The 23,568-nt window shown below is 39.3% G+C and overlaps 1 protein-coding gene across 9 annotated transcripts in view; it reads left to right on the top strand.

The window, feature by feature from the left end:
* The window catches only part of gphnb (gephyrin b), a 102,629-nt gene extending 81,930 nt beyond the window's left edge, over window positions 1-20,699 (top strand). For 3 of the 9 annotated variants that reach the window (XM_032584616.1, XM_032584615.1, XM_032584614.1), the window contains 14 exons: window positions 3,125-3,167; window positions 4,152-4,289; window positions 6,498-6,590; window positions 6,895-6,950; window positions 8,051-8,170; window positions 8,365-8,423; window positions 9,195-9,348; window positions 10,806-10,927; window positions 11,337-11,439; window positions 11,647-11,720; window positions 11,835-11,902; window positions 12,023-12,126; window positions 18,971-19,067; window positions 19,331-20,699. In XM_032584616.1, coding sequence (XP_032440507.1) covers window positions 3,125-3,167; window positions 4,152-4,289; window positions 6,498-6,590; window positions 6,895-6,950; window positions 8,051-8,170; window positions 8,365-8,423; window positions 9,195-9,348; window positions 10,806-10,927; window positions 11,337-11,439; window positions 11,647-11,720; window positions 11,835-11,902; window positions 12,023-12,126; window positions 18,971-19,067; window positions 19,331-19,464 — 1,365 coding nt within the window. In that variant the 3' untranslated portion in view covers window positions 19,465-20,699. Of the gene's footprint in view, window positions 1-3; window positions 61-3,124; window positions 3,168-4,151; window positions 4,290-6,497; window positions 6,591-6,894; window positions 6,951-8,050; window positions 8,171-8,364; window positions 8,424-9,194; window positions 9,349-10,805; window positions 10,928-11,336; window positions 11,440-11,646; window positions 11,721-11,834; window positions 11,903-12,022; window positions 12,127-18,970; window positions 19,068-19,330 lie in introns of all 9 variants that reach the window. The other 6 variants (XM_032584608.1, XM_032584613.1, XM_032584610.1 and 3 more) reach the window with 5 other exon arrangements.
* The last annotated feature ends 2,869 nt before the right edge of the window (window positions 20,700-23,568 follow it).

Below are 23,568 nucleotides of genomic sequence, written 5' to 3'. Positions count from 1 at the left end.
TAGCTCCATTGTAGGTTGGAGGTGCTTAAAGATGATCGCAGGAGGACCTTCAGCTCTCGAGTAACTATCCCGCCCCCTCCCCCTTCCCCCTCTCCTCCCTTGCCCTTCCCTCAACCCTCCTCACAGGAGCGTGCAAATCAAATGCCCCGCTCTTTGTCCCCCTCCCCGCCCTCTTTCCCTCCCTCTTTCCCCTCGCTTGCCTAGCTGTTTCTCTGGCTATCACTCACCGTTCTCACTTTCTAAATCGTCTGTTTCTTGTTCTCGGCCTGTCCCTCGTTTACTCCCGTCACTCTTTGTCTCGTTATTCCTTCACTCACTCTGTCAGGATTCTTATCCTCTCCGTCTTTTGTCGTTTCTCTCCATCTCTCCCTCTCTTCCCTCATCTGCCTGGCTATCTCTGTTTCTGTCTCTCCGGTTAACGTGGTCTGCTTTCAGTAGTTTTTGTCTGGTGTGCTGGATGTCTGTTAAGTAGTTGCCATTGAGACCACTTTATTGGTCTTTACTGTTTTTGTTTAGTTTTGTTTTTTGGTTGTTTTTTTCTTCTCTCTGCTATGTCGCAGCTCTGTAATTTAATGAAGTCTGTCCCATTTTTAAAATTTTTTGTTTGTTTGTTTGTTTCCGGGCTGCGGGATCACATCATGCTGATCGCCATCGTTCCTCGCCTCCCTTGGCTATCAACTCACCTTTCCTGTCTTTTTCACTCTCCATCACTCCCCACCACCTATGCTCCACCCTTTCACCTTGGCTGTTTGGTGTTGCAGTATCAGCTTAGGGAGGGAAGGAGACAGCGAGGGGCGGGTAGGTGATTAGAGAGAGACCTTCACCTTCACCATGGGTGTCTCAGTTCTCCATACATCACACGCCACCCGCACCCAGCTTGGTTTTTTAATGATTAAAGGTCACAGAAGCCATTGAGATGGAAGGGATGACTTAGAGAGATCCCAGAGTGAGTGAAGGGCATGTTAGGACAAAACAGATAATGACTGCAAACAAGGCAGTTTCAGCTGACGCGACTGAATATTAAAGTCTGACACAAAGGGAGACTGACGCTCCCTTAGTTTGGTCTTTAATTTGACCTGTATTCATTAAGGTAAATAAAAGATAATCTCAAAAAATATGAAAGCTGTAGCTCAATTAAGAGCATTCAGTCATTGCTCTTCTTGTATTCCTTTACCCCCATGACTGAGATCCCAAAAGCATAAGAAAACATCCTACATGCATAATTAAGCAGCAATATGCTAATCATGCACCACATTGTATATATTTCATAAACTTAAGATTTTAAGTTGTGCATCAGAGTCCTATGAGTTCATAATATTTTTTAAATGGTGCTGCAGGAACATATCACTTCAACACATTTAGTATGATATTCTTATTGCAGACAATTACAAAATATAATTTTAAAAAATGTGTTGCATTAACAAAACATTGTCCTTTATTCCTTTTTTTTCCAAATTGTGCTCCAGGGTTTTAATAAATCCCACCAATGCACAACATTTTTTGAACTTGTTAACCGCTACAGATCATTTTAAAACTTTGTTGCATTGATGAGATCCTAAAATATTTTTAAAAAAATAAAAATTCTGAATCTTAGTGCATCAAATTTAAAAAATGTATTACAGGATCTTAACGATGCACTACTTTTATTACATCCTTCTGAAGGTGGAGTTGGAGAATAAGATTTGAAATATTGATGGCATTTGCAACTGTGATCTTTCTCTTTGCATTACACATAAAGGAAAAAGCCTTGTAATCCTGAGAACACTATTCCAGCTGTTCAGGGACTGATGCACATCACAAACTAGTTTGCTTTAGTTACAAATTGTCTAAAGACAGTAAAGTCAATGTTTTGTAGTGACAATCACAAAGACTTGATAGAAAATTGGTGGTCAGAGTCAAACAAATGCATGTGAGCAAGTCAGCCGGCAGAACATGTTTGATACAAGTCATATCATTCAAAGGCAGTTCTACCAAATACAAAGGAGGCGTGATGACTTTGAAGAAAACCGAAGATAAAAATTCTCACAAATCATTTTACTAATGCTAAATATTAGAGAGTGGAGAAAAAAACTATTTTTATGCTGTGTATTTAAACATGTATCTTTAATGAATCTCCTTATGTCTAGTGGCAGCATAGGAATTTTAAAAATGGACTCTAACGTGTTTTAGAGTAAAACTAAATCCTTCCTCAGTTTTGGCATATAATTTATGTAGAATCTTGTGTAAGCAGGTACTTATTTAGCTGCTATCTGTGACCTTTCCTCTAGTTGTCACTAAATCCTCCACACTAACAGTACTTCTATAGGAAAAAACCTTCAATTTAATCATACTTGAGAGCAATCTACTCCCAAAAAAGGGGTTATATCTTTAAACATGTTGCTATTCTATTCTATTCTAAAAAAAAATTAAAAATCTGCTTTGCATGTAGTTTCTACAGCCAAAGAGAATGTCATTCATTTTGGGTCACATCAACAAAACTACAAAGTTGCCATTTTCCAGAACAAATCCATAAGACTAGGGTTGTAATTACATTGGCATCATGATATTTGTTACAAAAAACAGTTTTGTGTGTTTTGCTGGAAACTCACCTAATTTTATCCATCTCTGCTCTCCTCCCCACTTCACCATAGAGTTACGAGAAGCTCCCACTCAGCATCCAAGATTCCCAGAGGAATCTTTCCATCCCGCGCCACATCTGAACAGCCGATCAATACTCAGCACAGCATTTTCACTGCATTCAATGTCAAAGTCAATTTATGATATGATTTTTGTGATGTGATTATCGTCACTTTGTATGTTGTTGCATTTGTCCGTACAGTCCTTTGCTCTCTTTAACGACAGCGTGACATGTGAGCGCATTTATCTGTGATTATCACTTGTGCTGTTAGTTTAAATGTTTAAAATGTAAAGCGGGAGATGCAGCCATCTCGCCTAAGCTGAACAAAGAGCACAGTGTTGTGTGAAGCAGCTTTTGCTAGTGCTTCTGAATGTTGTACGACCAGCTTGTCACCTCGACCGTTTTAAAAGATCAACTTGGTTTATTTCATATGACTTCATTTCAAAAATTACCACCTTTGTTGTTTCTCTTTCTCTCCATTCCCCCGTTGTCTCTATCCATCTCCAGGTGCAGTCACGATGCAGCAGCAAAGAAAATATCCTAAGATCAAGTGAGTTCCAACTACTTTCTTCTCCCGTCTGCTCTCCCAAGCTCATAAATAGATTCAAATGTGTGTTTTTTCTGTGTGTGGCTGCTGTATTATGCTTATGCATCCATGTGTGTGCCAGCAGTTGTTAAGCTTTATGTTAAGCTTTAAGAATATGCTGCAGAAGCGTAAGTGTATGTTTAAGGGAACGAAAATTAGGTCAAGGGAAATCAAAGCGTGGCGGCTATTCTTCACTGGGAGGCAGAGAAGCAGAGGGGGTGAGAGAGGTAGGAAGAGATAAAGACAGGGGGAAAGAAAGCAGATTACGCATTAGTTACACATAGCTTTGTTCCTTTTTACGTTTGGAATTATTAGAGAGGTATTATTAGATCATCGCAGCTGCTATCGAGCACCTGAATCATCCAGCTGTGCTCCACAGCATGTGAAAACAAACATGTCAGTGTGTCTTGCCAACCTCTGCTCATGCAAATTGTGTTCTTGCACATATACACCTGCATGCAGAGGAGAAAATAAATCTTGTTAATCCAATCCTCCTATGTTAGTGTGACTGTTGTTTTTATTTATATAATTGTATATTTCAGACTTTTTCTTTTTCCTCAAAATGCACAAATCATTTGCAATCTGTCATTTACTGCTTCAGCTGCAAGCTTAAGTTATGCAAACTAATAAAAGTCTGTTTTAAAAATAAAGAAATGAAGACTTTTAAAGGTAACGTGTTTGCCTCTGGAGATCTGGAGTGGTCCTGTTTCTGGCATTGTTTATTCTTATGTGACAGAATCCCAACGGAGCGCTGTCAACTTCCAAAGACCTTTCAAAGTTTCTAAATAAAGATCTTAAATGCTAAAAAGGTTAAGCTTTATGTCTTTGGAGGAACATCTTGTCATGTATGTTTGAGAAGTGATGGTAGAGTGACACCCAGAGAAGAATATTTAGGTTTTTTGGCCAACTTCTATATGTTGGTGTGTCCAACTTTTATCTTACCCACAGGTCACAGTGCAGTGGACATCACAAAAGTTGCCCGGAGACACCGCATGTCCCCTTTCCCCCTTACCTCCATGGACAAGGCCTTCATTACTGTGCTAGAGATGACCGCCGTCCTGGGCACTGAAATCATCAACTACAGAGGTAAGGAGGCAGACGCTCCTGAAGCAGGTCAAATCTTGTGCTTGTATCATCTTATTCCTCCCTTTTTGTTTTACATTAGTTAACATCAGTTCCTTAAGGCTGCTGGGATGTTAAGCTCTAACACATTTCACTGTGAGGACACCTCACTGAATCAGCTGTCTCTGTATGCATGAAAAATGTCAATCTCCATGACACAAATTTTCTTGGCTGCAAGGGCATGTGCATAACAAACAAACCTTACCTAAAAATAGCTGCAAGCAAATGTCAGGGCCATGAACTTCAATAGGACACAGTCAGCATGACAACTTGATCTGCCAATGCATAAAAGATCTTTTTTGACAATTGTAATGGACTAACAAATAAATAAATAAATAAATGTTAACATTACTGATTGAATACTGTCTGATAACCCACATATAATTAGGTAAAAATGACCTATTTTGATCTCTCTTATTAAGACCAAATTCTAGTATTAACAATCGCAAATAAAGTTCAAAATACATTTTTTTTAATCTTTGCAAATTTTGGTTTAGTCAGGTGACCTTAGTAGACTTTCAGAGAGTTTTCTTAATGATACTCACTGTGCATAGGTATGAATATGACACAAGCCATACATCTGAAAAGGCTGACCAAATGTACATGTATGTTAACCTTTGAATTTGAGGAAAGTCACAAAAAACTTTTTTTTTTTAATTTTGCTAAGTTTTCAGGCATTTAGCAAATAGAAATTATTTTGCTAATTCTAACTAAGCTAAAACAAGAGAAGTTTGGTCTGATTTAACTTCACAGCGAGGAAAGAAAATACATGTTTGTCCTTTTATTTTGTGTATTTATCTGGTTTTCAACTGAGCATGCCCACTTGTCTTTCCCATCTTTAACAGAGGCTGTGTAAATAAAGCAGACGAATATTATTCATAAAGTAAAGCGTGTTTTTAACATCAATAGCAGTTTTGTATTCTGTGCGTTTGACTTATCTTACACAAATATCCACATTTAGCTACACAAGGTTGTGTAATCCTTCCGGCAGAACAGGCCAAGCACTGGTGAAGGGTGACATGGAGCCAAGCTGAGGGCCAGAGAGCAGAACATAGACTCAACCTTTAAAAAAACAATATAGAGACGAGCACCTCTGGCAGTAATGACCTCAACACACTTAAATGATGACAAAAACAACCCCAAAGTTTAAAAATATGTTTTATTTCATGATGAGGTGCGGCTCAGTTACAAGATTTGCATGTTCAGAGCAAAGAACAGGACAGCAGGGAGGTAGCATCAGGAAAATGAAATATTTATAGAGACAGCATCTGGAGAAGCTCCTCTACTGAATATGGAGCAGCCTGAGTGTATGTGTGAGATATATTCTTTAACAGTTCATTGATGTCATTTATGTTTACAATTTAAAATTAAGAAAATGCACTCTAGCTTTCCAGCTTGTCGCTTTATGCTTTGCTGTCACCTGACCAAAGAGCAAGATGGACGCACAATCAAAGATGGTTTGGGGAAAAGAGCATCTTATCAAACTGCTGCAGCACAACATCACCTCTGTTCTATTTTTAACCTCAGCTCAGCCTCAGCATATGTTTCCAACAGGCTGTTTAAGTGGCAGCTTGGAAGGAAATGTGAAAAAAACAACAGAATTTCTCTGATGAAGTGCTGTTAAAGACTTGGACAGAACCTTGCAGGTCCTCATCTGCAGCTGGGATGAATCACTTACAACACCGTGTTCTAACTGGTGTTTAGTATCTGCATGACTGTGGGCGTCTTTGCATGTACATGCATAATGTTTTGGGTTTTTTTCCTGGGTTGATATCAAAGCTTAGATCTTTCATATTAAACACCCACATCATCACAGCAATAAAGCTCAAAGAAGAGCTATATTTATCCACGGAGCATCTCAAGGTATTTTTGTTGGAATTATTATTTTTTTTACTTCGCCCACTCATACTGTGATTTCTTTTCCTGCATTTCTTTCTTTCATTGAGCTGTTTTGTTCTGAGAGTCTCTGATCCTCTTTCATTAAAGTTTGGAAGTTCCAACCAGAAGCAATGTAATAAAACCGAAGCACAAAAACCTCACACACGTCGCTCTGTGTGTTCGCCTAAATCAGATGCACCATCTCACCCTTTACGCATCTGCTTCTCTCCAGCTGTCACAATCTTCCTCTCCTCCTCACTTCTCATCTATGTTCTGCTTTTCTCTTCTCCGCAGATGGGATGGGTCGAGTCCTGGCTCAGGACGTTTATGCCAAAGACAACCTTCCACCCTTTCCTGCTTCAGTAAAGGATGGATATGCTGTGAGAGGTGGGAACAATAAATTATGGCTGATGGGCTGTTCTTCTCTCAACACAAAATCTTCTATCTTTTTCAAACTTGGCTCATTTTATGTGTTATGTAAAAATCACCCAAAATGCATCAAATGAGAGATAGATATTTACCAAAAGATCCATCCATTCAAACCGGGAATATATTCTTTTTAGCATGCTAATGTGATATTGGATTTGTCGGTTTTTGCTTTCTTGACCTAAAAGTTCGTTTCAGTGACTAAACCAATCAAACACTTTCATCTCCTCTCATGTCTAATTTATTTAAACCTTGTTTTTGTCAGCGGCTGACGGCCCAGGTGATCGCTTCATCATCGGAGAATCCCAAGCTGGAGAGCAGGTTTGTCACGCTTTCACAACAACATACTCACATTCTATCTTTGGACATAAAATATTTGACCAACAGATTTATTGCCTTTGCTGTCATTTCACATCAGTATTTTCTGCATAGTAAGAATTTTCCCCTCTAAATGCAGGATAAACTCTAAACACACCTAAACACACAGTGTGTGCTCCCAGACATGTGCTAGATTTTGTCTTTTATCAGAAAAGCTTTATTTTGTTTCATACTTGATATGTTTTGTTCAGATAGTAAGAACACTTGAACCCTTTTTCCACAACAAATGAGACAGTAATAGCTTCATAAGAGTATGAAAGCAGTCACACCTTTTAGTTGACTCCTCATGGCTTCAATCACACATTTTTATGAAAGTAACAAAATCTGTATTCTACATTCTAATATTTATTTTTAAGGTTAGACACCATTTTAGACTTCTGTGATCAGTGATCGGTAGACAAAAGCAGCTTAAAACAATCTATTTTCTCCATGTTTAAACTAATCAAATCACCAGGAGTGTTTTTTAGACTAAGACACAGCATAACTTCTTTTTAAAAATGTGTCTATTTTGCCCCCCATGTTAACTGTCACATTAAATGCCACCACTTTAAACTTTCCTGCTCCCTCCAAAATCCTAGACTTCACATTAATTGTTTCCTCTGTAAAATTAAATTTTAAGCATACAAACATGGGAAATTATTGGGTAAATGGTTCCCTGAATGAGCCCTTGCTGATAGATTACTAATTAAACATTTTTTAGGTGGTTTTATTTACTTTAAAAAAGTAATGTTTGAAAAAAAAAGGTTCTGTTTTCTTGGGGGTAAAAGTTTAGTTTTTTTTCCTCAGAGTAAAATAACTCAATTTGCAAGTTTTAGGGTGTAATCAAAAGAAAAGTTCATATTGGAGCTTTCTTTACTATGTGTAAAAAAGGTTTTAGTAACTGTTGACAATGGTGCTGTATATGATATAAAGATTTGCCACCATTACTGGTTTTGTCAGTTTTTCCTTGTTGTCAGAATCTATTTGGCCACTTTTGGAATACATAAGTTCTTTTCTGGCTTGTCCATGTTGTAATTTCATTTGCCTTCTCTTTGCATGTGAAGCCCACCCACACAGTGATGCCTGGGCAGGTGATGAGGGTGACGACGGGGGCCCCTATCCCCTGCGGTGCCGATGCTGTCGTCCAGGTGGAAGACACCGAGCTCCTCCGCGAGTCTGAGGATGTAAGCGTGGCATTTCACCCACCATGAAAGCAAAGGCCGACAACAGTGAAATGTAGAACTAGATGTTACCAAGCCTAGAGATGATTTTGGCTGTACGGGCAGTGAGTTACAGTTCTTGGGCAGAGAACCGTGGTGCCCATTACTGCTTCAGTAGCTTAACAGTATTTTTTTCTGATATGTTATTTGTTATTTAGGGGACAGAGGAGTTGGAAGTTCGAATTCTAGTACAAGCCCGTCCAGGACAGGACATCAGGTTGGTTAAAATCTGAAAAAATTAGAAGTTCAATTAAACAGCATTTTCTGTTTATTTGACACTTTAATTTGCCTAAAACAGAAAAGCCTACATGACAAAAAAACAAATTCCTATTATCCTTGAGGTGCACTCTAATAAACAAGATTTACATGGAATTATTATATAATATGGACTTTATCATAATCAAATAGGGAATGAAATCAAATTTTACTATGTGATTATTATAAAAATAAGTTTAACTAAAACCAAGGGGGTGAAATGTGGCAAATTTTATTTCAGCCTAATGTCTTATGTCATTGTTCATCTGATGGTTATGTCATATTATGTTTTTGTTTAACGTTTATAAACTTTCCTTGAGGAAACTTGTGTCAGCTAAAACACTTAAAATTTTTCCCTGGAGAAATAACTTCTGGTGAAGCAAAGGTCCAGACAGTCGTACACTTTCTTCAGTGCTTATGATTTCTCTGCTTTGCTCAAAAGTGTCTAATTTTGTAAATTGTCCTATTCTGCGCAGAATATTAATAAACATTTCTGGGTGATTTTCACCTCAACAGTGCTTGGTAACATAGAAAACTCTTTCTGAATTTGTCCCACTCAGATTTCTGTTCATTTTGCTACCTTGTTACTTTACATCCATTAATTCTAATTATGGCCAGAGGCCAAAGGAATGCTTAAAATGCATAGCATGTCTCTAACAGAATGTAAGAACAGCCTTACAACATCATTCAGGGATTTTGCAGCTTTTTTAATTCAGTGTTTGCATCTTCACAGGCCTATCGGTCATGACATCAAGCGTGGGGAGTGTGTGCTGGCGAAGGGCACCCATATGGGCCCCTCTGAAATTGGCCTGTTGGCCACTGTTGGGGTCACAGAGGTGGAAGTGCAGAAATTTCCTGTTGTGGCGGTCATGTCCACAGGAAATGAGGTAAAGCTAAAACTACATAATCAGTGTTTCAGTTATGACCAAAGTTTGTGTGTTCTACAACGTTCACAGAAAATCACATTTTGGCTATAAATCAGCAGGTATTAAACAACTATGTTGACATTTTTATGCAAATGGATTTCATATTTCCTTCATCAGCTTTCCCATCAGATTATCTGTTAGAAAAGAGGATTAAGTTGAGCTCAGATTTAATGTTATTCAGCAGCACTCACTCACAAAATGTTTCTAATTTTACAACCAATAATTTGAGTACATTCTTGAATATTAATGCAGTAAAATTAATTCTGACATGTGAAGCTAATATTTATAGACACACTGCTTAAAGAGGTACGTAGCTTTTTTTTTTTCTCACCATTTATCATTAAATCCGATTAAACTTTTCCTGTTTCAGGTCAGTTAGGAATCCTAAAATGATTTCTATTTGCTTAATGTCAGATTAATGAGAGAAAGATTATAAGAGAGGCAACTTGAAACGCCATCCTATTTTGAAAGTAGGATGGCCTAACCCTAACCATAACCCTATCCCCTAACCCTAGTTTCTGCGGGAGGGGCTGGTGCACTTCTCACAAATAGAAAGAGCATTAAGTGGAAACACTGAAGCAACATTTCAAGACATTTGGCCCAAATAGATCTTCCAAATAGACAATCGGCCTAATCATACTGCCAAAATAGTTACAATGTGTCTTAAGGTTTTGGAGTGGAGATCACAAAACTCTGACCTCAGTTCCATAGGAAATCTGATGGTAAAGCCAGCATACAGAACTTATCCAGTTACCCCAGGTTTGAGGAGGAATGGGCCAAATTTACAGTAAGCTATTGTGAGAAGCTTGAGGAAGAATGCCCAAAATGTTTGACCCTGTAATACAGTTTAAAAGATAATCCTGCAAAATACTATCTAATTTTTTTTATTATTATTTGAAGAGAGTAATATGTACACTTTTTCATTTAATACAGTTTGGTCATCCTGACTTTGCTAAAACAGGAAAACTTTAACTGATTAAATATCATACAGGGATCCTGCTATCAACTGATCTAAACAGACACTTTGTTCTACATAAAAAAGTTAAATGTTTTTTTTCTGTGTCTAACTTTCCACGTTTCATCAAATTAGACCCAAATTATATTATCTGCAGCTACTGTATGTGTGTGTCCCAACAAGGCTTGCAACTTTGAGTGTAGAGTAATTCTCGTTATCCCGTGACATATGACCATTGTAAACATAGTATTACAGTTTTATGTGAGACATTTTTCATCACTTGTGGCATTTTATTCAGTCAGAACCTAATTATTTTGCACACACTCCAAATACTAAAACATGCCTTTATGTTTGTAACCAAAAAGGATACGCGACAAGGGTCATTAAATACTCTCCCTGTTAATTACTTGCTTCTTTATCCACTTTGTTAATATTCATTCCATTCTGTATTGCTTCTTGATAGCTGTTGAACCCAGAGGATGACCTCCATCCTGGGAAAATTAGGGACAGCAATCGTTCCACCCTGCTTGCCACAATCCAGGAACATGGCTACCCCACTATCAATCTGGGAATCGTTGGGGACAAGTAAGGTTCACATTAAGTCTGTGCCAGGCCTTCTTTCATAAAATGGCCTGCAAATGTATTCATACCCCTTACACTTTTCCAGATTTTGTCAATTTATGTAAGCAAATATTTAATTTCAATCCTGTGTGATAGACCAGCAAAAAGTTGCATATAATTGTAAAGTTAAAAGAAGACAAAATTTGATAAGACATCATAAGTAACAATGTGTCTAGTTACCCAAACCTCCTATCTTCTACTACATAGTTTATATCATAGCATATAATCATAGCATCCTGAAAAAATATGTTGCACTAATGCTGTAACATGATGAAATATAAAAACATTATGCATTGCAGATTTTTTTCATGTAACTTTCTTTCTCTCTGAAATAAATTGGTAGTTAATGCTTTTGTGTATTTTTGTTTCTCTGTTTTATGCCTTGCAGCCCAGATGACCTTTTGAACGCTCTGAATGAAGGCATCAGCCGTGCTGATGTCATCATCACCTCAGGAGGAGTGTCCATGGGAGAGAAGGTACAGTTACAAGGGGTAATAATGCTGTTTTACTGACACCTTGTGGTAGATAGCGAGATAGCAGAAAGAAATTTAACAAATTTCATTAGTATTTGGAATTTTTTTTTACTTTTAAAGCACAGAGAACGACATTGGATTTCAATGTCATTTTTAAGTTTGTTAAGAAATGTGCATTTTAAAATTTTGCCTTTTAAATTTATTTTTCAGGATTACCTCAAGCAGGTGTTGGATATTGATCTTCATGCTCAGATCCATTTTGGTCGTGTTTTCATGAAACCAGGGTAAAGCAAACAGAATGTGATTAATTATTGAGACTGTTTAAATCATTTGTGTTCTTCATAATTATTTTTCTGCAATGACATTTGTTGTTTTATTGTACTATTTGTTTTTTTCAGGCTCCCAACAACATTTGCCACCTTGGACATAGACGGTGCTCGCAAACTAATCTTTGCCCTCCCAGGTAGTGTGTGAAGTTGAGAGAAAGAGCGATTCTACCAGCCATGCGCACAGACTCATTACTCAGATATTTTTCTTTGTGCTTTCTCCTCTCGTCCTCCTCCCTCTGTCCGCCCGTCTGTCCTAGGAAATCCCGTGTCCGCTGTTGTCACCTGTAATCTTTTTGTCATCCCTGCTTTGAGGAAGATGCAGGGTATTTTGGACCCCAGGCCCACCATCATCAAAGCGAGGGTAGGACTCACAAAGCATATAAGGGAAGCCAAAAAAAATTTCTTGGGTTCATTGCTGTGCTTTCAGTGTACAGGCATCAAACTGCAAAATAAATAAATAAATAAAAGTCAATGTTTGCACAAAACTACTCAAGTCTTGCTGCATCTTAAATCATCAAGTAATTGTGTTTTCATCATCCTCCGGATGCATATTTATGACCACAACATTTTGCTGTGACTTGGCAAAGACATCAGCAACCCCATGGCCTGATCCTCTGTCTTGAATATTCATAACCATAGAGTGGGTAAAAGAAATCACTAGAATATCATGCACCCAGAGCAGGCTAAGCTTATGTCCCCCATCAAGCATTAATAAGTAAAGGATTTGGTTTCCTGCCATTATGCTTGCCATCCAGCATGCACCTCTACATCAATTGCAATTATAACGCAGTTAGAAATCAAGTTGAATATATTAGTGCCGCTTTTGCTGTAAAGAAATTAATGGTCTTAGGGCATAGTTGCATTAGGGCAATTTTCCCAAGTAGATAGCATCAGATTTAGATGAAATCTTCACTCTTGCAAACCAGACTCAACGAGGCAACTATATTTGATTGACCTCTGGTCTTTTTATCCATGTGGCATATTTTAGTGCTGTCTTCAGCTGTTCTTGTCTTGGCCAAGACCCCTTGTAGATGACATTTTAGGTTTAACTTTAAAAAATGAGTCAGGATGAGATTCCTCTGGCCATAGTAAGACACAAATAACAAAAAATACATTTAATAATAATAAAAATATATCAATATTGTTTTTACACAAAAAAAATTAAAACAAGAATCTATAACATAATTGTTGGTTTGGGATCCAAAATCAGACAAGTCCAGCCATTATAGAGCTCTAAACTTTTTTTTATATCCGTTCTTTGCACATTACATGACAAACTGACAAACATTCCAAACAAGAGGGAGCCACCCCTCTGATTCAAACCACCTGGCTTTTAAAACATGGCCAGGACTAATTAAGGGGCGGAGACAACAATTACATTTCCAAGTAAACAAAAGAACAAACATTTGTGCTAAACAATATTCCTAAACAAATATTCACAGAATTACAACTAACAATTTAACAAAAACAAAAATAAACTGGGACCAAACAAAAAATAAAAACATCTCTCCTCCTCAAACAATGGACCTTCCCAGTAGGTAAATTGGAAACACCAGGTCCTAGGCATCACTGCTCATGGGCGCGCCTCCATGGCAGCACATGACCTCAAAGGAAAGAGAGGATGATCAAAACAAAATATTAAATAAAGCAACAATACAGGAAGCACAAAGAAAACAACACCTGTTGAGGGGGGGTAAATCCCTCACACTTCTCTCCCCTTCAGGAGACTCGCTGTGGTTCACAGCGAGACAAAAAGTCTGCAACTGTGTTCTCTTTTCCTGGAATATACCCTATCTTAAATCGATAAGGTTGAAGAGACAGGAACCATCGTGTTATGCGACTGTTTGTGTCTTTCATGGCTTCCAACCATTTCAGTGCCCGATGGTCAGTCTCAAGAGTGAACTCTCGCCCCAAAAGATAATATCTGAGAGAGTCAATTGTCCATTTGATAGCGAGACACTCCAGCTCCACTGCCGAATATCTGGTCTCTCGCGGAAACAATTTCCTACTAATGTAGGCAACTGGTTTCTTCTCTGCTTCTCCCTGCAAAAGAACCCCACCAATTCCCCTGGCAGATGCGTCGGTCTGAACTGTGAAGGGTAAAGTGAAGTTTGGGCTCTGTAGTACAGGTTCTTGACACAGTGCCTGCTTCAAATCCTGGAAGGCCCTCTCCTGTTCTTCTCCCCACACAATTTTTACTTTTGATGTCCCAGTGAGGTCAGAAAGAGGAGCTGCTCTAGCAGAAAAGTTTTTAATAAATCGACGGTACCAACCTACCAGGCCCAAAAAGGACCTGACTTGTCTTCTGGTTGTTGGTCTTTCTGCTGCTTTGATTGCCTCAACCTTGTCTTTCATTGGCTTTATGACTCCTCCACCCAGGATATGGCCTAAATATTGGAGCTCCTTCTTTGCCAATGAGCATTTCTTGGGATGAATAGTCAGGCCGGCTCGCTTAATGGACTGCAGCACCCGTCTCAGATGAATCAGGTGTTCTTGCCATGAGTTGCTGTAAATGACAATATCGTCAAGGTAAGCTGCAGTAAATGACTCCATACCTGACAATACCTTATTCATCAGTCTTTGAAATGTGGCAGGTGCACCATGAAGTCCAAAAGGCATCTTTGTAAACTGCCATAATCCCTGCGGGGTCCTGAAGGCAGTGAGAGGCTTGGCAGCATCTGTCAGAGGAACCTGCCAGTATCCCTTGCAGAGATCTAAAGTACTTATATATTTAGCCTGGCCAACACATTCAATGAGATCATCCAACCTTGGTAATGGGTAGGCATCAAAATCTGATTGAGCATTTACCTTTCCAAAGTCAATGCAAAAACGGATGCTCCCATCCTTCTTGATTACCAAAACCACCGGGTTGCTCCATTCACTGGTGGATGGTTCAATCACGCCAAGCTTCAACATGACCTCAATTTCCTTCTTTAACACCGGAGCCATCTTCTCCGGGATACGATACATTCGTTGCCGGATGGGGCCACTGGCCTTCAGACGAATATCATGTTCCACCAAGTCTGTTGAACCTGGTTGTTCCTTGAAGAGATCTGAAGGAATAATGGTCTCCAACTCCTGTTGCTGGGTGAGGGTGAGATGAGAGAGGTCAAGTGAAATAGAGTCTTTAACAGTTGGCAACTCACCCTCATCATCATCTTCCTCTTCCACAGCACGCACAAAGCACTGCTGACTAAGGGGCGGAGCCCGGGATTTCCACTCCTTAAGCAGATTGATATGAAAGGTTTGCTTTGTGTTCCTTCTCTCAGGCATCTCAATCTCATAGGTGGTAGCACTTAGCTTCTTTACAACAGTGTATGGTCCCTGCCATTTTGCTAAAAGTTTATTGTCAGATGTTGGAAGTAGTAAGAGAACCTTCTGACCTGGTTTGAAGGATCTGCATCTGGCCGTTTTATCATACCAGATCTGTTGCTGCTGCTGAACCTTCTCCAGGTGCCTTCTGACGAGGTTGGTTGTCTCCTCCATCTTCTGTCTCATATTTAAAACGTAGCTAATGACGTTCGTTGACTGATCCTTCTTGCCAACCCAGGACTCTTGAAGAACATCCAGAGGACCCCTCAGCTGCCTGCCATAAAGAAGTTCAAATGGCGAAAAGCCAGTGGACGCCTGTGGAACTTCACGATAAGCAAACAGAAGATAGGGTAACCACTTATCCCAGTCTTTGCCATTGACAGAGATAAACTTCTTCAGCATACTCTTTAATGTCCTGTTGTACCTCTCCACCAGCCCATCAGTCTGTGGGTGGTAGGGGGTGGTCCGAATACCCTTTATGCCCAACAATCTGTAGACCTGCTTAAGATTGTTTGACAAAAAGTTAGTACCTTGGTCAGTAAGTACCTCTGATGGAATCCCCACCCTAGAGAACAACTGGAGTAAAGCATATGCTATCTGTTTAGCTGTTATATCTCTAAGGGGAAAAGCCTCTGGATAGCGAGTGCTATAGTCGCATACAACCAGGATAAACCGATTTCCTGCCTGGGTCCGTTCAAGTGGTCCCACGATATCCATACCTATTCTGCTGAAAGGAACATCAATAATAGGTAATGACTGCAGTGGATATTTTGGGACATTCTTTCCTCCTGACAGTTGACACACTGAACATGATTGGCAGTACTCTTTTATTTGATTATAGAGACCTGGCCAATAAAACCTGGCATAAATCCTGTCATAGGTCTTTTTAAAACCCAAATGTCCTGCCCAGGGAGCACCATGACCCAACTTTAGCACTTGTTCCCTTAGACTTTGTGGAACCACCAGTTTCTCAGATCCTGTTTTCCCCCCATGAAGGTAAAGCAACCCATCTCTAAGGATATAATTCCCCCCATCAGGATGTTTACCAATTTCTCCATCAGTGATAGGAATTGCTTGATCAAAAAGACCCTTCAGTGATTCATCAGACTGTTGTAATCTCTTAAAGTCAATTTGTGAACCCACAATGTCCCCATCAAGATCTGGCAATCCCAATGATGTTTGCCTAACTGTGCCTGCCATTTTATGAAGCCTTCTTTGATGTTTGCTTTTCCTCACCTTAACCACACACTCGGACGGAATGTTAAAATTAAAGAAGGGCAGTTCTTGCAGAGGATTCGGCTCATCAGTAGGCTCAGAGTTTATTTGTTGGCCTGTCTCCACAGCCTCAGGTATAGGCTCAGAATCCTCATCACCAGCTAACTGTTTAGCTTGTGTTTGTGATCTGGTTACAACATACACTGGCTTACAGGCCTGTATCAGTTCTGGTAAAACTGGAATATCCTGACCCAAAATGACTTTATAGGTAAGACCTTCCACTACACCAACACTTAATAGATAAGTTTGGTTTGCCACCTCTAAATAGACTGCAGCAGTGGGGTAAGTTTTATGATCACCATGCACACAGGAAATATCAAGGCCTGGGCCCCCTAGATAGCATTGATTTTTCAAAATAGCAGGGTGGACTAAGGTCTGTACGCTTCCTGTATCTAAAAGAGCAATGGCTGGCTTTCCATTTACTTTAACCTCCATGACTTGTTTCTTACCCTGAAATTGGTCTTCTACAAACACTGGCCTTGGTACAGTGCAAAAATATGCTGATTTAGCTTTTCTCAATGGGCACTCTGGTTTTATATGACCCTCTTGACCACAGAAATAGCAGACAATAGGTTTTGTTTCTGACTTAGGCTTAGATGAGAATATTTTCCCCCTTTGCTTCTCTACACCTGCCATTTGACCTGGACCACCACCCAAACCAAACCCCACAGACTTACCCTGCATTAAGCCGGACTTCTGTTGCAGGTTGTATCGGAAGGTTTTTGGTCCCCGCCTTGCAGCCAGGAAGTTCTCAACAAGTTCTGCCGCTTCTTGTGCCGATGCTGGGTTCCTCTCTTTGACCCAAACTCTCAGCTCCGGTGACAAAGAACTGTAGAACTGTTCCAAGATGAGAATCTCCCCAATGTCCTCCTTTCTTCTCCTCCGAGGTTGCATCCACTTCAGGTAAAGGTCTTTCAGACGGTTGTAGAACTCTCGAGGGGTTTCATTCACACGAATCTCTGGTTCTCTAAATCGTTGTCGGTAAACTTCTTCATTAATCTCATACTTTGTCAAGATTGCTGCTTTTACTTCAACATATTCACAGGAATCCTCTGCAGCCATGGCCACATATGCTGCTCGGGCCCTGCCGGTAAGATGAGGTACCAGCCTTACTGCCCAGTCCCTCTCGGGCCACTGGTATGCCGTTGCTAACCTTTCAAAGGTTGTCAGGTATTGTTCAATGTCATCTCCCTCCTCAAACTTTGGAATATCAGATTGAGTCCATGCTCTTTGTACTGGCTCACCTCTAGATTGATGCCCAGAAGCTGGCTCGCCATCTGCTTCTGATGAGGGGCCTGATTGAGCTTCAGCTTTCTGCTGCTTCTCCAGATCATCTCTTAGATTGATAATTTCAACCTGCATCTGGTGCCATCTCCTTTCTTGCTTACACTCTTCTTTGTCCCATCTGTCAACAAAGTCACTCTGGAACTGAAGACATCTTTCCAACATGGCAGAAATACTGTTCATGTCCACAGACGCAGTTTCAACACTGCACTGCAAAGTCGGCTGGCCTATAGCTCCATCCTGCTCTGCATCCTCCACTGGAGCTGCTTCTGCCACTTTGAGGCCTTTTGTCTGCTGCTTTGGACCCATAATTAGCTCTTATCTGGACATCAGCGTCGCATCCCACTCCTGACACCACAATGTTGGTTTGGGATCCAAAATCAGACAAGTCCAGCCATTATAGAGCTCTAAACTTTTTTTTATATCCGTTCTTTGCACATTACATGACAAACTGACAAACATTCCAAACAAGAGGGAGCCACCCCTCTGATTCAAACCACCTGGCTTTTAAAACATGGCCAGGACTAATTAAGGGGCGGAGACAACAATTACATTTCCAAGTAAACAAAAGAACAAACATTTGTGCTAAACAATATTCCTAAACAAATATTCACAGAATTACAACTAACAATTTAACAAAAACAAAAATAAACTGGGACCAAACAAAAAATAAAAACATCTCTCCTCCTCAAACAATGGACCTTCCCAGTAGGTAAATTGGAAACACCAGGTCCTAGGCATCACTGCTCATGGGCGCGCCTCCATGGCAGCACATGACCTCAAAGGAAAGAGAGGATGATCAAAACAAAATATTAAATAAAGCAACAATACAGGAAGCACAAAGAAAACAACACCTGTTGAGGGGGGGTAAATCCCTCACAATAATGTAATTGGTCTTTCTTAAATTGAAGCTGCTCCAAAATTATTAGATCACATTGACTCTTATTGGTGCAATTATATTACTTATGCTTTATTTTAATTTTGATATGGACTTTAGAATAAATTGTCAGTGTCAAGTTTTTATTGTGCAGAATATTACGCCATTATTGTCACAGTGCTCTTTATTCACCAACGCAAGTATAACAATCTCATATTAGCTGGTTAATTAATCTGTGACAGTTAAAAATTTAGACAATTCACACTGGTGGATTTGCACTAAATCCCGACATTTTATTTTTTGTCTGTGTCATGAGGCTTGAAAAAGCATTGAATTCTAGCAAACTACCTAAAAAGTGTAAAATAGAAAGCACTTTAAGAAAAATAGAGGAATGCCCTACATTTATGTTTGTAGGGGTTTAATAAAGCTTTAACTTGTATGTTTGTTTATAATTTAGTTGTCATGTGATGTGAAGCTGGACCCTCGTCCTGAATATCACCGCTGCATTTTGACGTGGCATCACCAGGAGCCTCTGCCATGGGCACAGAGCACAGGTACAACAACGTAAAGCAGCAAAAATTTATTTTTAAGAGCAACAGAAACTTTTTTGAAATAGAGAAAGTAGTGACAAACTACCTTGTCAGTGTTTAAAGTACTGACAAGTAAAGTAAACATAGAGTAAAGTAAAAAGCTATAAGCTAAGGCGAACTCAAACTGTGCATCTTTTTGCTTTCTTTCAACGATGGCTTTCTTCTCACCCAGTGTAAATAACTAAATGTAAATAAGTACAAGCTCTCTGTTTGTGGTCTCCTCGCAGGGAACCAGGTGAGCAGCAGACTGATGAGCATGCGCAGTGCCAACGGGCTCCTGATGCTACCTCCAAAAACAGAGCAATACGTGGAGCTGCACAAGGGCGAGGTGGTTGACGTCATGGTCATTGGACGGCTATGATGTCATCAGAGGGGGACGCCGGACGACGTCACATATAGCGAGCGTTGGAATGGGTGGTTCACGGTGCATGTCCACATATCATTGACTATTCTGTAATATGCAACGGCACAGCTAGTTTTTATTGATTTGGATAACGTTGAGGTATAGTCAACATCTTGATCACAACCTAGATACATATTTAAAAAAAATAATTTAAAAAGATTATAGTATTTCAAACAAAGAAAATATAACTTTTAATGAAAAAAATCTAATTATAAAAAGAGATTTATTCTGTAATATATTATTATGATTATTATTCTTATTATTATTATCATTATTCTTCTTATCATTATTATATTAAGGTAACTTTGTTCCTTTCATTGCAATTGCTTTGTGTGTTCAATGCTAGACCTTATCTATAGCAGTAGCATTTTAATAGACCGCTGTAGGTGCCTGCCAGGACAAAAAAAGTAAATAAAATTATTATTTTCTCATCTTTAGTGGAAAAAAAAATCAGTTTTTTGAAAGTGAAGAAAACATGGAAAGCTCCAGATTTCCTACGGTGCTCAGTTTAGAGGAAAGAGGCTGCATATCAAGGCCACCTCCTCCTCTGAGGGCCCATCAAGGTGACACTTCTGTTTTTTCCCTCATTAGTATGCATCATAATGGCTTCACAAAGAGCTTTGCTTGTTGTTTATCTTGTGAGTCTTGTTTATGTGCGCAGTGCCAAATGCCTGGACAGGAAGGAGGCGATATCGGGAGGGTGAGGTGTGTGAGTGTGTGTGGGGTGGGTAGGAGGGTGGAGGGTGGTTTGGGGGTATTAGGGCACACCCACACCAGCCAGGCCCAGACCCTGAAGCTTCCTTATATTCACTTAAACTCCAAACCCCACCAAGGTGACAAGCTGAGCCGGGGAGAAATTATCATTTTTGTTTTGTTTTTCTTTTTCTTTTTGATCAACTATTTAAGAAAAAGATTAAAGAAAAGAAACAGCTTCTTTAAGTGCTGACAGCCTTTTTAACCAACTTCACAAGAAATGTACAGAAAAAAATAACCATATTGTACAGATATATGTGACCAGCACTCCTAAGGAAATTATTAAGCAATGAGGAGACATTGATCAACGCTGTACAATAACATTTTCTGTAATGATATGAAACTGATGAAAGAGACTAAGATAATAAATCCTTGATCATTATGTAAAAAAGGGTTCTTGTTGGCTTTCGTTTTTTAATAAAATATATCTATGGAAAAAGTGGGAGGTTTTGTCATTGGTGCTGAAGGTTTAACAGCTGATAAATCAGACTATGTGAAGAGTCTTTGTTAGACTCTTCAACAGGAAGAGTCCAACAAAGACACAATTGATCTGTAATGAAACTGGTAAAAAGGTATATATCTGAGAAAGCGTATCTGACTGCAATAAGTGGTTGATTTTGAAGCAATTCTTCATGCTAACTATGTTGCTCTATCAAAGAAAGAATGACAGTGCAAGGAGTACTTTCGATGGGAAATTAAAACCAAAGATAACACATAGTTAATGACATGAACAGCTTGGTCAATGATTCCAAGAAAGAGATGCAGAATCACTGGCTAATAGTACTTTCTACAGGAAAGAAAAGCAAACAGAACACAGAGATAATGGCATCAATAACTTGATCATATAGGAAAGATACAGTTGAGCACCAAAGCATTGAGTCTTGGCTACTTTATATGAAAAAGAAATACCGAGAGACATAGTACGAATAACTACGTCCATAACTACAACCAGGAAAGCTGCTACTGGACCAAGAGTACTGTCTTTGCTTTTTTTGAAAGAAAATCAAAACAGAGAACATGGCCAGTGACTTCATCCCAGAAAGAAACACAGCTAAACACAGAAGCACCTAGCTTAGAGAACATCCAGGAAAGAGTAACGTTAAACATAGTGACACTGGATACAGAGTAATTTCTCTGTGGAAGCTTGAGCAATGATTCCTTTCAAGAAAATGACACCGTTTAGAAACCCTAAGCCAAAATTACTTTCTATGGTGGGATAAGAGAAAAGAGCATAGATTTAATGGGAGACATCGTTCATTCATTGGCTAAACCCCCTATTCCTGCAGGGACCTTTTTGGTTCTATGTTGCAGAATTCAGCATGAAACCAAACAGGTCCCCAAGGGACAGAAGCAAAGGGCAGGGACACAAATGCATCAGAAAGCACTTCAAATCTGTGGAGACCCTAACTGGAGGCATCCTGAATTTCAAGAAAACACTCAATTCAGTCCAGACGGAGAAATGAAAACGCAGAAGAACACTGAGTGGCTGCAGTATCTGAGAAATTAAAAAAGATACCTTCTAAGCATAATGTCCCAGTGCATTTTAACTAGTTTGAAGACAGCGATGTGCACATTTTGGACTGGGCTGCAGGATGGTTTGAAACAGGAGTGTTAATATCTGTTTTTGAACTGTTAGAGGACGTCAAAGCGCCAGGGAAACATCCTTGTAGGGAGAACATACAACCTCTTAGCTTAAAGTGTCAGCCAATATTTAAACCAGATGTAAACCTTTTTACTTTAAGATAAGAATCCTCTTTGGTTAAACTCTTAAGCTGAGATAATACTAGAGTGTTGATCCTGGTGTGAGCAAGTTGTGGCTGCGTGAAGGAATGTGTGTGAAAGAGACATTTTCCATCACTTCTCCCCAAGTCAGGAAGGTATTTTATGTGTTTGCCATTAATGTGGTTGTTGTTTTGAAGGCTGCCTTATCAGAATTAATTATGTAATATACATATTAATAAGGAAGGCATACAAAAATGAGGGCTAGGAATAGTTTCAAGGCTTTTTAAAGTCAGCAAAAAGTGAAAGGACACACACAGTTTTCAGTCTGATGACTCCACCCATAACATGAGGTCAGCACTAGATTGTAGGCAGTAAGAACGTAGTAATCAGATGGCCCACAAACAGTCATTTGGAGCTTCACTGTCCCAATTATATGTTCTTAGAACTGAATGGCTTACTTTTTAAGACAAGTTAATGGTACTGGCAGGATCAGACAGGTAGCCACCTGTACGTGGAAAGGGTCTGTCAAAGGTAATGAACATGCAGCTAGCCCATGTGTCTCGTCAGCTTCTTGAGAAACATTGTACTGCCGACTTTTCAGAAAAGGATTTCACTGGAAGCCAGTAAGGGCAAACCTATATTGACCATAAGGAATGGAGCTGTGGAAATTAATACTAGGGACCATCTTAGACCTTCCAACAGCACCCACAAAAGTAGTTCATAATTGTTTAGTTAAAAGAAAGTTATGCATCGTTTTAAGTCAATAGTTGGTGGACTGTCCCTTTTAATTCTATAAAATTCTATTTTTAATGCCATTTTGTAAAATATTGTCTATTAAAGGAAGCCTAGCCAATTGCATTGAGCTTTCTATGTGATAACATTCTCACTGTAGATAAGATTGTCAGTTCAGTGTTGTTTATGGTTGGTGTCCTGCTGGAAGGTGAACCTCTCCTCCAATTTAAAGTCTTCAACAGCTGTTCTCTCAGAACTGTACTGTATTTTCTGGATACATTCTCCCATCTACTCAGACCAAGCTCTTTGTTCCTAGTAGGGTCTCCACATTTGCTATTGTTTTGATTACCGCAGTGCAGTCTTAGCTTTCATCTACAGGTAATGTTAGCCAGAAAGTTTTATTTTTTTCTCAGATAATGAGAGCACCTTTCCAATGTGTTTTGCTGTGTTTTCCACATGCCTGATACCAAACGTAAGAGGTTCTGTGAATATTTTTGCAAGTCATTTTCTTAAACATTGACTAAATTACATTTTTGTCATCTTTTTTTGCGCTGTATAGCAGCATAATTGAGCTGCACTGAAATCAGTAGCTACAAACCACATGAACCTTTTCAGGAAAGAAAGTATTTAAGAATCAAAAACTGGCAAGAATGAGTCTCACAAGGAAAAGAGGTTGAAAGCAGAGCTGTCAGAAAAGATTACTCTAACAACAAAATGCAACTGGGGAAAAAGGCAGCTCTGGTCTTCTTCCATTTTCTTTTTTTTTTTCCCCCAAGAAGTGGCCTAAGATTAGATTATTTCACCTCACCTCTTCCTTGCAAGATGAAATGACAGCACATCCTATTAGGTGGAGAT

This window comes from Xiphophorus hellerii, chromosome 15 (assembly GCF_003331165.1).
Source record: "Xiphophorus hellerii strain 12219 chromosome 15, Xiphophorus_hellerii-4.1, whole genome shotgun sequence".
NCBI lineage: Eukaryota > Metazoa > Chordata > Actinopteri > Cyprinodontiformes > Poeciliidae > Xiphophorus > Xiphophorus hellerii.
Note: the sequence above shows the minus strand (reverse complement) of the source record. Positions and strands in the feature narration are given on the sequence as shown.